The sequence below is a fragment of the Filicampus tigris genome, chromosome 3, assembly GCF_054856515.1.
Source record: "Filicampus tigris isolate MCC_2025a chromosome 3, RoL_Ftig_1.0, whole genome shotgun sequence".
NCBI classification, from domain to species: Eukaryota; Metazoa; Chordata; class Actinopteri; order Syngnathiformes; family Syngnathidae; genus Filicampus; species Filicampus tigris.
Genome location: NC_141219.1, coordinates 220,263 through 233,756, shown reverse-complemented (window position 1 = coordinate 233,756; position 13,494 = coordinate 220,263). Strand labels below are relative to the sequence as shown.

At 55.4% G+C, this 13,494-nt stretch overlaps 1 protein-coding gene across 7 annotated transcripts in view; it reads right to left on the bottom strand.

Annotated features, from left to right (window-relative positions):
• The window catches only part of vps13c (vacuolar protein sorting 13 homolog C), a 43,976-nt gene that overhangs the window by 19,571 nt on the left and 10,911 nt on the right, over positions 1-13,494 (bottom strand). For 6 of the 7 annotated variants that reach the window (XR_015086249.1, XM_086026330.1, XM_086026331.1 and 3 more), the window contains 25 exons: positions 13,167-13,359; positions 12,951-13,065; positions 12,671-12,807; positions 12,461-12,590; positions 11,814-11,931; positions 11,494-11,626; positions 10,490-10,562; positions 10,313-10,407; positions 10,085-10,241; positions 9,873-9,946; positions 9,725-9,784; positions 9,320-9,467; positions 8,288-8,404; positions 8,076-8,179; positions 6,901-7,068; positions 6,125-6,417; positions 5,894-6,044; positions 5,535-5,834; positions 4,745-4,919; positions 4,503-4,582; positions 4,369-4,428; positions 2,882-3,041; positions 1,945-2,058; positions 1,631-1,734; positions 1,401-1,568 (listed from right to left, as the gene is read on the bottom strand). Coding sequence is in view for 6 of the 7 variants with exons in the window: in XM_086026330.1 (XP_085882456.1) it covers positions 1,401-1,568; positions 1,631-1,734; positions 1,945-2,058; positions 2,882-3,041; positions 4,369-4,428; positions 4,503-4,582; positions 4,745-4,919; positions 5,535-5,834; positions 5,894-6,044; positions 6,125-6,417; positions 6,901-7,068; positions 8,076-8,179; positions 8,288-8,404; positions 9,320-9,467; positions 9,725-9,784; positions 9,873-9,946; positions 10,085-10,241; positions 10,313-10,407; positions 10,490-10,562; positions 11,494-11,626; positions 11,814-11,931; positions 12,461-12,590; positions 12,671-12,807; positions 12,951-13,065; positions 13,167-13,359 (3,427 nt within the window). In the remaining variant the exon portion in view is untranslated. The remainder of the gene's footprint in view (positions 1-1,400; positions 1,569-1,630; positions 1,735-1,944; positions 2,059-2,881; positions 3,042-4,368; positions 4,429-4,502; positions 4,583-4,744; positions 4,920-5,534; positions 5,835-5,893; positions 6,045-6,124; positions 6,418-6,900; positions 7,069-8,075; positions 8,180-8,287; positions 8,405-9,319; positions 9,468-9,724; positions 9,785-9,872; positions 9,947-10,084; positions 10,242-10,312; positions 10,408-10,489; positions 10,563-11,493; positions 11,627-11,813; positions 11,932-12,460; positions 12,591-12,670; positions 12,808-12,950; positions 13,066-13,166; positions 13,360-13,494) is intronic. The other variant, XM_086026328.1, reaches the window with a different exon arrangement.

The window sequence follows — 13,494 nt, the reverse complement described above, 5'->3', positions numbered from 1 at the left end:
CCAATGCTAACGGCTAAGCTACTACTACGTTGGCAAACAGCGGGAAAAGCGCTTTCATGAACACATAGCAAAGATAGACTAGCCGGGAAGAGTCGACAGACAGACAAAATCAACACCAAGAGGAGAAAGGCTGGAGTAGATGAGAGTCGAGTAGCCGTATAGGGAGCAGGGGAGGGAGGGAGGTAGGGGAGACGGCTAGCTCGAGAGGAGACGGCTCGCTCGAGAGGAGACGGCTCGCTCGAGAGGAGACGGCTCGCTCGAGAGGAGACGGCTAGCTCGAGAGGAGACGGCTCGCTCGGCTCGCTCGAGAGGAGACGGCTAGCTCGAGAGGAGACGGCTCGCTCGAGAGGAGACGGCTCGCTCGAGAGGAGACGGCTCGCTCGAGAGGAGACGGCTCGCTCGAGAGGAGACGGCTAGCTCGAGAGGAGACGGCTCGCTCGAGAGGAGACGGCTAGCTCGAGAGGAGACGGCTCGCTCGGCTCGCTCGAGAGGAGACGGCTCGCTCGAGAGGAGACGGCTAGCTCGAGAGGAGACGGCTAGCTCGAGAGGAGACGGCTCGCTCGAGAGGAGACGGCTAGCTCGAGAGGAGATGGCTCGCTCGAGAGGAGACGGCTCGCTCGAGAGGAGACGGCTCGCTCGAGAGGAGACGGCTAGCTCGAGAGGAGACGGCTCGCTCGGCTCGCTCGAGAGGAGACGGCTAGCTCGAGAGGAGACGGCTCGCTCGAGAGGAGACGGCTCGCTCGAGAGGAGACGGCTCGCTCGAGAGGAGACGGCTCGCTCGAGAGGAGACGGCTAGCTCGGCTCGCTCGAGAGGAGACGGCTCGCTCGAGAGGAGACGGCTCGCTCGAGAGGAGACGGCTAGCTCGAGAGGAGACGGCTCGCTCGAGAGGAGACGGCTAGCTCGAGAGGAGACGGCTCGCTCGAGAGGAGACGGCTCGCTCGAGAGGAGACGGCTCGCTCGAGAGGAGACGGCTAGCTCGAGAGGAGACGGCTCGCTCGAGAGGAGACGGCTAGCTCGAGAGGAGACGGCTCGCTCGAGAGGAGACGGCTCGCTCGAGAGGAGACGGCTCGCTCGAGAGGAGACGGCTCGCTCGAGAGGAGACGGCTCGCTCGAGAGGAGACGGCTCGCTCGGCTCGCTCGAGAGGAGACGGCTCGCTCGAGAGGAGACGGCTCGCTCGAGAGGAGACGGCTCGCTCGAGAGGAGACGGCTCGCTCGAGAGGAGACGGCTAGCTCGAGAGGAGACGGCTCGCTCGGCTCGCTCGAGAGGAGACGGCTCGCTCGGCTCGCTCGAGAGGAGACGGCTCGCTCGAGAGGAGACGGCTAGCTGGACGGAATCAACAAATTGCAGAGTAGCCTGTGTACGTATATGCGGATGGAGAGAAGGGAAGGCAGACCCACCAGGAGGGCCATGATCAGCTTGTGCAGGTAGACCACCTGGATGCAGCCCACGTTGAGCTTGAGCCGTGCGTCCGTTTTGCTGGTATCGGCGTAGCCCGAGCCTTCCGTGGCCTTGGGAGTCAGACTCAGCGAGAAGCTGAACACCTCGTCCCCCACGATGGAGATGGCCTGAAGACGGACGGTCAACACATTCAAGCGCGCCCGGGTGGCGCCGAGCGCTTGGCACCCACCTTCTTGTGGACGCTGCCGGGATCCACGTTGAGGACGGCAAAGTCCCGCAGGCGGGCCGACATGTGAGTTTGAGGTCCCTGCGTCAGCAGCGAGCCCTCAAGACCTGTGGGACGCAACGAGTCCTTGAAGACGCAACCAGTCCTCGGAGACGCAACGAGTCCTCGGAGAGGCAACGAGTCCTCGGAGAGGCAACGAGTCCTCGGAGACGCAACGAGTCCTCGGAGACGCAACGAGTCCTCGGAGACGCAACGAGTCCTCGGAGACGCAACGAGTCCTCGGAGACGCAAAGCCAAAGGCGGGCCGGCGTCGCTACCTTGGATTTTGATGTCCACTATGTTGCTGCTCCGGTCGCACACCAGCACGTTGAAGGCCCCCAGAGCCACCATCACCTTCAGGCCGATGATGTCGGCCAGTTCGGCCGACGCGTCTGGCGGCAAAGAGAAATTTGCTGCTACTTGCAAATGCCGTGAGACCGTTAGGATTGCACGCCCCCAAAACGTCTTCGGTGGCCTGGCCAGCAAATACATTTCCTCTCTGTCTGAATTGATTTGCTTTCGGGAAAGTCTTCTTAAAATACCATCCGGAGACATTTTTCCCAGAACATAGCAAAAACTCCTTTCAGGGCTAGAATCGAATGACCTCTTTTAACGAAGGATGTGGACGATTTTAGCCGATGAGCATCCCGAGGAGATTGTTTCGGGCAGACTTTTTTATTTTTCTCTCCGAACCCGTTTAAGAGGTTGATGATATAGACCTTTGCGGGTTGCATTCTACACGGATCCATCATTTCAAGTTTCACAAATACCATAATATCGATGAGAGTCCCGTTAGCCCGTCTATGGAGTTTCGCATTGTGTGTTAGCGTTCAGCACTTTTGTAAGACAAAGCGATGTGGTTGGGTTACATCCACAATGCGTCACTCTCGCTCCTTTTTTGGCTCTCGGTTTCGCTTTACAGTCAACTTCAATTGGGAGTGGCAAAAAACAGCCGGAAGCAAGCACAATTTGCTTAAAAACAAAAAACAAATCCCTGAAAATGTGAGTGCAATAGTTGCACTTTGACACGCTGTCAGGTCCGCTGGCGCCATCTAGCAGGGGAGCGCCTGAAGCTACCTTTTGCTCCCAACACAAAGGCAAGAAAAACAACGGCACCGATGTCGTCGATTTGATTTGTTGTCCTCGTCGTCTTGGGAATGTGGACCCCAAGTCCCCAAGGGCGGACCTTGAGGGGCGCGCGTTCGGTGGACTTACCTGGCCTGGAGGCCGCCATTTTGCCATCGTCAGCCTTGGGCCCGGCCGTCCTCTCCGGAGACGTCCTATGGCCAGCGCAAGACAGAGCCGCCGACAGGAAGTTGGCGGCAGACAGGAGAGCCTGCGTGTGCAGCACCAGGTCAAGCGAGGTCAAGGTCACCTGCACGGAGGACAAGGACAAGTCAAGGTGTCAGCCGCCCAGGCCGTGGTCGTCGGCCCGCCGGAGCGGGTGTCCGTTCGCGCTCAAAACGCCCCCACCTCAAAGTTTTCACGGACCCCCGGCAAGTACGTACTAGCCCTGATAAATGACCCCAGAGCCACGTTTACACGGCCCGAGTGTTGCTAAGCCACTTCTGTCTGTTCAAGGGGAAGTCAAGCCAAGCGTCTTTTTTCCAAGAATATGTTTTATGCCGGCCCACCGGTTGAAACAAGGATGAATCCGGCCGTTTTCCGCCATCTTTGGGGGCGGCCATTTTGTCACTTCTGTCGACTGAAAATGACATCGCAGACCCTCGGGCCTCAGGTAAGGACCAATCGTGACTGACCTGTTTTCTGAAGCTGAGCCGTGATTGGTCGCTACCTGAGCCTCTGTTTTCAGTCGACATCAGTGACAAAATGGCTGCCCCCAGGGATGGCTAAAAAGAGCTGCATTTTGCTGCTTAACTCATATTCCACAAAGGCAAGATTCATGCGAATGCCGTGTTTCAACTCGTGGGCCTGATGGGAACACATTCATGAAAAAAAAAAACAACAAAAAAAATATATATATGTCCGGGTTGATGTCCACTTTAAGTTAGCTTCCAGTGCATCATTGGGCTGTGCGATTCATCGATTACGATTGTTACACTCCAATAGTAAAAAGTGGGCCTAATCGTAAAAAACAATTGTTAATACACGTTTATATCCAACCCACACCGTGTGCCTACACAAGGAAATCATACATAAAAAAACGATAACTAGCACATACATCTTCTTCGGTCCAAATGGAACTCCCATAAATATTGCGCTTCAAAGAAATGTATTAGTCTTTGTATTTTTCACGCTTAAACATTTCCTCGTTTTGTAGCCCAAAATAAAGGCTCGTTTGAATCATCGTGATTTCAAAGTAATCGTGCCGAATATGTGTTTCGTAACGGAGCAGCCCTGGTGTATGGTCTCTCGCTTGTGTGTCCACCAGGTGAGGATTTTTATTCAGCACCTACAAAAGGGTAAGCTGCCATTTTTGTGAGTTTGGGAAGTTGGATTCAGTCAGTGTTTCATTTCATTCCACGGAGGGTCGAGATAGCGGCTCAAGTGAGCTGGTCAACTTCAGGTTCCTTGTGTGAATGCGTAGCAGCGACGACGAAAGCAACGCTTTTGTGCGGCGCCGACCGCTGTTTGGACGACAGCTGAGACGTCTTCGACGACCGACAACAAGAGTGCAGCTGAAAACAAAACAAAACGCCAGCAAACGGGAAGCCGGGTGGAATTTCCTTTGCGCGACTCACGTTGATCATCTGTTCCGTGTTCTTGTAGACGCCGGCAAAGTTGGGAGCGCGGCGATCGGCCTGAAAACAATCAAGAGCGGCGCGTCAGGACCGGCCGAGACCGAGCCGGCCAAAACCCGAGCCGATGTCCTGACCTTGAAGTACTGGACTTTGAGCAGCTCGGCTCCGGGCAGTGCCGACGAGCTGACCAGACACAGGGGATCTCCGCTGGAGTCTGTTGCGCAACATCAAAGGCGTGCGCGCGCACACGCCGCCGCCGCCACCACCACAAGAACAGAGCCGGCAGATGGTTAGAAGATGGGCGGAGGCTTGCGCGGGCGGGAGGAAGTCTGCTTAGCCGGGTCCTGACGGTGGAGCAAGCTAGGTGGGGCGTTACCTTTGAACTCCAGACAGCTGAGCGTCATCTCGTTGATGTACGTGGTGGCACAGGTGTCGTACTTTCGCACTTTGGTGCCCATGCCCAGGTGAGCGAGCTGCAAGACCAGGAAAGGACGTTCCGTCTCCACCTGGCTGTCCACCTTCTTCTCCTTCTTCTTCAGGCTCAGCAGAACCTTCAGGAAGAAGCAAAGTCAAAGTGCAAACGCTTTGAAAGCCACGTCGAAAAACTGATGAAGGTCTCGAAGCATTTCCCAAACCTCCCACCATTCTTTCAGTCAGCTACTCGCATTTCTTGACTTTGCTTTTCACTGCTTGACATTCTTTTGATGGTAAACGCTTTGAAATGTTTGTTCATTCCACAGCTGGGCATCCATGCCACGGAGCGGTGCGCCCACGACCGACGCAGCCATATGAAACCTTGGGGCCAAAGGGGCACGCGACGGCGCGGGAGGGAAGGGGAGGGAAGGGGAGGGAAGGGAAGGGGAGGGAAGGGGAGGGAAGGGAAGGGGAGGGAAGGGAAGGGGAGGGAAGGGAAGGGAAGGGAAGGGACCCCACACCGCTGATGGATGACGGACGGACGCCTCCATTTTCAGTCTAATTGAGCCCAGCTCTGCTTACTTATGTGAAGTGTAGGAAAATGGGGTCAAGTAGCCTTGCCTGCCCTAAGCGTCCTCGCGCAAGACACTGAACCCCGAGTGGCCTCCGAGTGGGCAAAGTCAATGGCGTTGAACGTGTTGTCGCTTGAACGAAAGCCACAAGCGCTGAGCACGTGGCCGTTGCTCTTTTACCTCTTTGATTTCAAAGTTGAGTAGGACGTTGACGGCGGCGGCGTCGTCGTCGTCGTCGTGCGCGACGGTCTCGGCCGCAGCGGCGCCGGGACGGCCGGGCGCCGCCGCCCGCCGCTCGCCAAGCTCCGCCTCCTCTGTGGACAAAGACAGCGCTCCGATCGGTTCCCGGGAGGTTTTGGCCTGGGTTTCGACGGGCGGGTCACCTCGAGCGCCGGCGCCGCGCCGCTCTCCGCTTCCCTCGCCGATATTCTCCAGCAGGACCTTGGTCAGCACGGCCAGGTCCTCCTCCCCCACACTCACCTGGCGGACACGCCGAGCGTTAGCGCGCCGGCGCCGGCCGAGCGTTCTTCGAGCGTTACCTTCAGCGAGCGCAGGACTCCTTGCACGTGCACGCCGGGGATCTTGGTGTACCAGGAGGAGGCCATGTTCCTGGTGAGCGCAAGTTCCACGTCGGTAGGCTGCAGGATCTCAATGTCCGGGCCGCAGGAGGAGCCTCCGCCCAGGGCGGTTCTGCGGAGCGCCAAGCCGTGAGCCACGCTGCCGTTTGCGTCCCTTCTGGCGGGACGGCGAGGACGCTAGCTAGCGGCTACCTGGAGAGCTTGAGCCGCGTGAGCCGAACGTCCATCTTGTCCACCACGGCGGGTAGTGAGAATCCTTGGACGGGCAGCAGGCTGAAGCTGTTGGACACGGTGATGAGGCCCAGGTCCACCAGGACGGCGTTGCGGGAGGTGGACGACTGCGGCACCACGACGAGCGGCGCCTTCAGCCTGATGTCCGTAGACAGCCGGAAGCTCTTGCGGGCCAATTGGCGCACGCCGGACGCCGCCTGAGCCGTGGCCGCGCTCACCGCTTCTTTGGCCGTATGGAAGTTGTCCGCAAACATCTGGGGGGACAAAGGCACGACGGGGAGACGAGACAAACCCCGGCGGGGACGCGAGTTCAACTCGTCTGCCGAGGAACCCCCGTCCGTCGCGCGGCGAGACTGACGAGCCGAGCGACTCGGCACCTACCCGGTTCTAGCTCTAGCGCGGGAAAACCAATTCAACAAGAAAAAGTTCAGGGAGCACCCAGGCTCGTCGGCATGTCTTCAAAGGGGACATGAAAACTTCCAAAAATAGTTTTGGACAGTAAATCGAGTCGTCCGGAATGACCCGGAACGCCAGGAGAGTTCAACTTTGACATTTCTCCGTTTTGATTTATGATCGGCCAACAGATGTTTCAAAAAGGCCCAAGGCCTCAAAAGGCAGAATGTCGGCACGGACAATCGGGCCGGCCGATAATCGGTCCGTGCCCGGCGAGGGGAGCGAAAGCTATTTCGGCCACACGAGTGTGTTGCTTTTGCGCGTGCTTGTGTTAGTTGGCTGACCAGCAGCGACATGAGGAATTTGTGCAGGTAGATCATCTTGATGCAGCCGAGGCGCAGGGTGACCTTCCCGTCCACCTTGGACGTGTCCCCGTAGTTGTCCCCCTCGGTGGCCCCCGGAAGCAAACACAGCTTGAAGCTGAACACCTCCTCGCCCACGATGGAAACCGCCTAGACACAAACGGGCCAAATTCAACAACGTCAAAAGGGCCTCACATTCATTGGACTGCGAAAAGAAACGTTTTCTTTATTGGCTTGTTTTGAGTTGATTATTTCAATGCAATTGATTGACCAATGATCAAAAACATTCACAACCGGTTAAACGTCCCTTCAAAATGATTCACGTTTGTACTTTGTACGTTTGTGCCTTCTGCTCAAGCGCCACGTTTGCTAGAAGAACTTTCAATCTTTCTAGACTTTGTACTGGAATAAAATGATTCGTCCTCATTTCTCATTCAGTCATTGATCATTGAATTCCAATCAATTTCATGCTATATTGTTAAACATACAATACGTGTACAGTTGTTTATTTGACAAAAAGCTTTTAACATTATTGGCTCAAATGTGTTTGGCGGTGAAATGATTTCACTCATTTTGAACCGAATCGTTTATGTCGCATTCAATGAGAATGCATTTGGCACCTGTTTTAATCAAAGCTTTGGAATTGTACTCTCTATGTCAAATGTTTGGATTTGACTCTTCCCCCCCCCCCCCCCCCCACCTCCCCCTATCTTAGCACTTGGAAAACATAAATGGTGAACGTCTCCGTGAAAGAAAATGTCATCCTCATTTTCAATTCTATGTATTTAGTTGTTTAATACAATACACGAAAAGACTATTACGATTCTAAGATTGTTGTATGAAGTCGATATTAAAGTGCATTTCACTATTATATTATTTGAATGAGATAAATCTATACGACATGCAAAATATTATATCGCAAATAAGTTATGAGATATTACAACAAAAATATTCTAAAAAATAATTCATCTCACCAATAAAAGAATGATTACAATATGCCCAAAAGGTTACTCATCAAATACAATAATGTTGCCGTTTTCATATCATTAGAAATTCAACATGACAAAACGTACAACCCGGTGTCGTTCTTCACAAAACGTCAACGTGGCAATTTGGAAAGAAAACCGGCTTGAAAATAACGAGCGGATCTTTGGCACCTTTGTGTGAAGGCACTGGGGGTCGACGTCGGTCACCACGATGTCTCGGAGGCGGGCGAACACCTCCGTCTGCGCGGCCCGCACCAGCACCGACGCGTCCATGCCTGCCACAACCGGCGGCCACGGCCGGCGGCCCCGACGGTCAACGCCGGCGCAATTTGCGCCCGTACCCGAAGGCCGCGCGACGGAAGCCCGCTCGAGTCTTTGCTTACCTTGCACTCGAATGTCGGCAATGCGGCGGCGGCCGTCGCAAAGCTCCACGTGGAAACACCCCAACACGGCCAGCAACTTCAAACTGAACACGTCCGTGTCTTTGGCGCCTTTCGACACTGAGGTGAGGGGGGAAAAAAAAAACAATCAGAACTCGCATCCGACCCATACGGATTTGGGGTTTTGGGACGGTAGAATTTCAAATGACCCTCTTTTTTTGTTCCTCCCCAAAATAAAGACATGAGTTCCAGGCAGAACTTTGAACTACTCCACGCACGCAGCGTAATCAAGAGCAAGGAGAAGAGGCAAAGAAGGCCCCCCCTGCTCAACTTGACAATTTGTTCCCAGCGAGCAAAGGCAAATATGGTCACGGTCTGGCGGACTGCTCCCATCTCCAAAATCAGGAAATGGAAACGCCCCCTTTTGGCTTCCTCCGCCGCAGACTCCTTTTCGGGGCTTGAAACCCGGTCCGCGCATCGTTATCGGGACGTAAAATGACCAACATCTAAAATCTGCCGCATATTGCCCAGCGCTACTTGGAGCCGTATCAAAAAGGCCCCATAACGTTCGGGTTGGGGCTCAATAGGGATGATTGATCAACTTTTCTTTTTCGAAACAGGAAATGTTAGATTTCATATTGAACATACACGGGCTTTCCCTTTGGAAAACAACGATCGACATTGCGCACGTTTCCTGACGCCAAAGCAGGAAATGCTTGCGTATTTTCGGCACTGTCAATTTGAAAACACGGGCGCTTTTGCGATCCGATTCGTCGACAAAATAATCGACAGATGACCGCTACGGTAAAAGAAAAAAAGGCGGCTGTGACCACAAAGCGCTGGATTCTGTCGGATCGCGTCGGGCCACTACTGGTTTTTCTCAGGCCGTTGCCCTTTGTGAGCGTTGCCGCTCCGCGCGCGTCAAAGTCGCAGCCGCTGGACGTTTTCAACGGAGAAGGACATCGCTGCTCGTGCCCGTCACGCCATGTCTCAATATGGGTTGACAGGAAGGAGGCGGGCACACCGGGGCCTCACCTGTCCCGCCCCGGTCTTTGTCGGCCGGCTTCCCGCCGTCCGCGCTGCGCTCGGAAGGAAGCTGCGACGCTACGGCGCTGGACAGGAAGTCCATGGTGGACAGCGAGGCTTTGGCGTCCAGAAGAAAGTCCAGGGAGGAGAACTCCACCTGGCGGACACGGACGGCACAGTCACAACAAAGACGGACGGCCTCTGGCTACTCGGCATCTTTTTTTGCCACTTGCGGCCTGCTGTGACTTTGCCTCAAAGACTCTTGTCGTCCTACTTTAGTGTACAAATGTCAGCCACCGGCGGGACGACGCGCTGCTAGCGAGACTGAGTGACAGTATTGCGCTACTGGCAGTAGCAGCCGCGGTGGTTGGCGGCGCCGGAAGGGGTCAAAGTGGCTGAGACTTGCGCTCCCACCTTGAGCGTTTGCTCCGTGTTGTCGAAGAGCGTCGAGAAGCCGGGCCCGCTCGGATCCGCCTGCGGTGCAAAAAGGGAGAAAGGCGCCCGGCGCCGCCTTGGGCCGGTCAGCGCAAGTGACAGGCGCGTGCCGGCACGCCCGACTCACCCTGGTGAAGTCCACCTTGAGGAGGTTGGCGTCGCGCTGCTCCGAGCAGCCGATCAGGCGAAGCGGGCCGCCGTCTGAAACGTCCACGTGTGGGGAAAAAAGCCCACCGTTTGTATGCCTTGCCGACATTGAACAACGGCGCTCGCGCGATGGCGCACGCCTGATCCGGGCGATATCGCGACGTGGCTAGCGCGCAGGCGTCTTCCGCTGACCGGGCACGTCGCAGTAGTCCAGCGTGATCGTCCTCAGGTAGGACGTGACGCTGGTGTCGAAGGTCCTCATCTCGCCCTGGGCTCCCAGCTGACAAACGCCGAGCGCCAGCACCGGCTCCTCGCGCCGCCGGGCTTGCCGCGTCAGCTCCAGCAGCACCTGAACGAAGGCCGCACGTTGTTCACGCCGCACTCGGGCCGGCGCCACGCCGGCCCCGCAGCGCCGCGCACCTCTTTGACTTCAAACTTGAACTGGAGCTCGGTCAGCTCCTCCACAGCCCGGCGCCCATGCTCGTCCTCCGGCGACTTCTCGCTGCCGTCCGAATCTGGCACGCCCGAAAAGATGGAGCGTCGGTTTGGGGCGGGGGCACGGGGGTGGGGGCACGGGGGCGCGGGCCGGCACCTTACCCGTCTCAGCCACACTCAGAAGCGCGGGAGGGAGGGAGAGGGCTCTCGGTCGCGACTCTGCCAAAGTCAGCACCTGCAGCAGAACGTGCGGTTCAGCGGCCAAACGTTAGTCGACGTGTCCAAATACGCTGGGGGCAGCCCGATGTGGTCAATGCGCCCGAGTGCCAGCGACACGGCCAAATTGGGTCAGCTGCCCAAATGTCAAAAGTCAAAAGAAATTCTAAACGTTTCGGGTCACTGAACGAGTCATGTTCATAACCCGAGCCACATGCAACATCGCTCATTTGGTTATATTTGGGCATATTTTCATTTATATCCATGAATGAATGAATGACGAAATCAACACTTGTGTATTGGTCAAAGAGGTTTTCATGTTTGTATTCACTATAAATCCATTTGAAAATCATTACAAGGAAAAAATGAATATAAAACAATTTCGACAATTGCCGATTACGATTTAATCAAACAGTCTTAGGGAGAAAAACTGAACAAAATGTCCAAAAAAAAGGTTTTTATACAATAATCATTTTTTGAAAAAAGTTGTCATTTCAATCTGCCGATGAATCTATGACTCAAATCAAAAAAGTGATGATTAATGTTGACCAAAGTCAACAAAGAGGTTTGCAAATGTCTTATTTTGACAAAACAAAAAGATGATCAGCCTGCTCCAGAAATGGGACAGGACTTTCCATTGAGTGGCGGAGGAATTCCTAATTCAAACAAGGTCCCCAAATGAGCGACGTCTCTATCGAAATAATTATCCATTCGTTCGACAATTGATTAGCTGTCTTTTTAGCTCTCATACTCTTGAAATATGATTCCTCATCCTTGAAAGTGTATTGTTTACAATTGACGGAATTATAATTAACCACCTTTTTGAAAATACTACAAGAAAGGGTTATTATTTCAAACAGTTCATCGAAGCGATGTTCCAAATGTTATCGTTTACAACCAATCAATCGATTTACGACTACGAGAAGCATGACTACAAAGACACGCCGCACCTTGTCGGCGGGCGTGGCCGGCGCGGAGGCCGGGCGGGGCAGCGGGATGCTGCGCAGCAGCTCCACCACCTTCCGGATCTTCTCATCCGACATCTTGACGCGCACCAGGGGCAGCTCGCCCGAAAGCTTCAACCTGCGGCAAAAACGTCGGCGCCGAGGCCAAAAAGGAAAAGACTCGTTGCCACCTGGCAAGTCTTTAACGGGACAAATGACTGCCGGCGACACGGGCGACATTGGGCGCCTCAATCTGATCTGCGACCGGAAAGCAAGCGAGCGAGCGAGCAAGCGCTCGGCGGGCGTCGGGGAAGGCCGGCGCGTACCTGGGCATCCGGGCGTCCTTGTCCACCATGCACTTGGACAAGTGAAGCGTCAGGTCGAGCGGCTGCAGGATGTGCTGCCCGGAACAACTCTGCGAGCGGGACGACTTCCACTCGTCACCTGGGCGCCCAAACAAAAGACGGGCGGCGGCGGCGCCGCCACGTTGGCAACATTCCGTCAACCTTGCGTTAACAACACGGCTACCAAAATCAAGATCAATACTTCTAACATATCATCACTTGGACTGCTCAGCACCGCCGCTACAAGAAAGGAGCACAGCGAGCAGTGCTGCAATTGAACGGGCAGATATTAGCTCTTTAAAACGGGCAAAAAAAAATGGCGGATGGGATTGGTTTTTTTCCCCTCCCACATGAATACATGGCAACACAAGGGACTTTCACACATTCCCTGTCCTTTCCGCCAAAAATGGACAATTTGGCCAATATTTCTCTCTGTTGTAAAGTCAAATAAATAGTTGGGGGGGCCTCTTTAAAAAAAAAATTGAAAAAAATCGATATCGGTTGGGCCCAATCATCGAGACGTGAAAAAAACATTGAACGAATGGCGCAATTTTGGACAGAGGAGCATCCTGACTTCTGCTGCTGCTCTCTTTTTTTCCCTATGCGTGCGTGCGTGCGTGCGCGCGTACCAGACTGGCTGTAGAGAACTTGCACTCGTCTGAGTTCCACGCTGTAGCGCTCGTACGCTCGCTCCATGATCTCCTCCAGAGATGAGAAGGATGACGAGGACGAGCGCACGTTCTCGTCAACGCTGTTCAACTGTCACACGCGCACACACACATTCACAATCCATCCGTGCGTGCGTGCGTGTGTGTGTGCGTGCGTGTGTATGCGCTGACCCGCAGGCTGCCAAAGTCCACCACGATGAGTTCGGAGGTGTCCGAGTAGCAGCCGGACTTGGGCAGCAGAAGGTAGGACGGACGCAGGTGCATCTCCAAGTCCAGGACCTTGCGCGTCCGGATGATGTGAGACAAACCTGCCGGATGAGGCACAAGGTCAGCCGGCGGGCGGCGCCAACGGAAGGTGCGGGCCACGCTTTGCGGGGGGCCACGCTTTGCGGGGGGCCACGCTTTGCGGGGGGCCACGCTTTGCGGGGGGCCACGCTTTGCGGGCGGCTACCCGTTGCCGTCTTTTCTTTGATCTCCTCCAGTTTGGAACGCGTGGCTGACGTCAGCACTTCCAGGTCCACGCCTTTGGACATCTTGAAGAAGTCCACCAAGCTGTTCACCGTCATCTGGAACACGCACACGCGAGAGTGGGCGGTCGGTCGGGCGGTCGGTCGGTCGGGCGGGCGGGCGGGCGCGCGTGCGAGGGGGCGTCCTCGCGCCGGCTTACGGCGTCGTAGATGATCTGCACGGGCTGCGAGTGGACGCGGACGAGGTGATCGGCCGGGCTGTCGTCGGGGTTGAGCTCGAAGGTCGCGCGGAGCAGCGACGCCGCCGAGTCGCCGGCCGCCGAGATGAGGGCGGGCGCGCCGGCGCCGACGTCCAAGCCCGTCACGCTCCACTGCTGCAGCGACACCTCCATCCTGCACAAGCGTCGGCGCGCCGCAAATTGACTCGCGCGGCATTTAATCACGTCCATCTACGCTCGCTGTCCTCACTCAAACAAAGAAAAAAAGTGGCGATATGATGGGACTAAAATGTGAAACCTCGATAAGTTG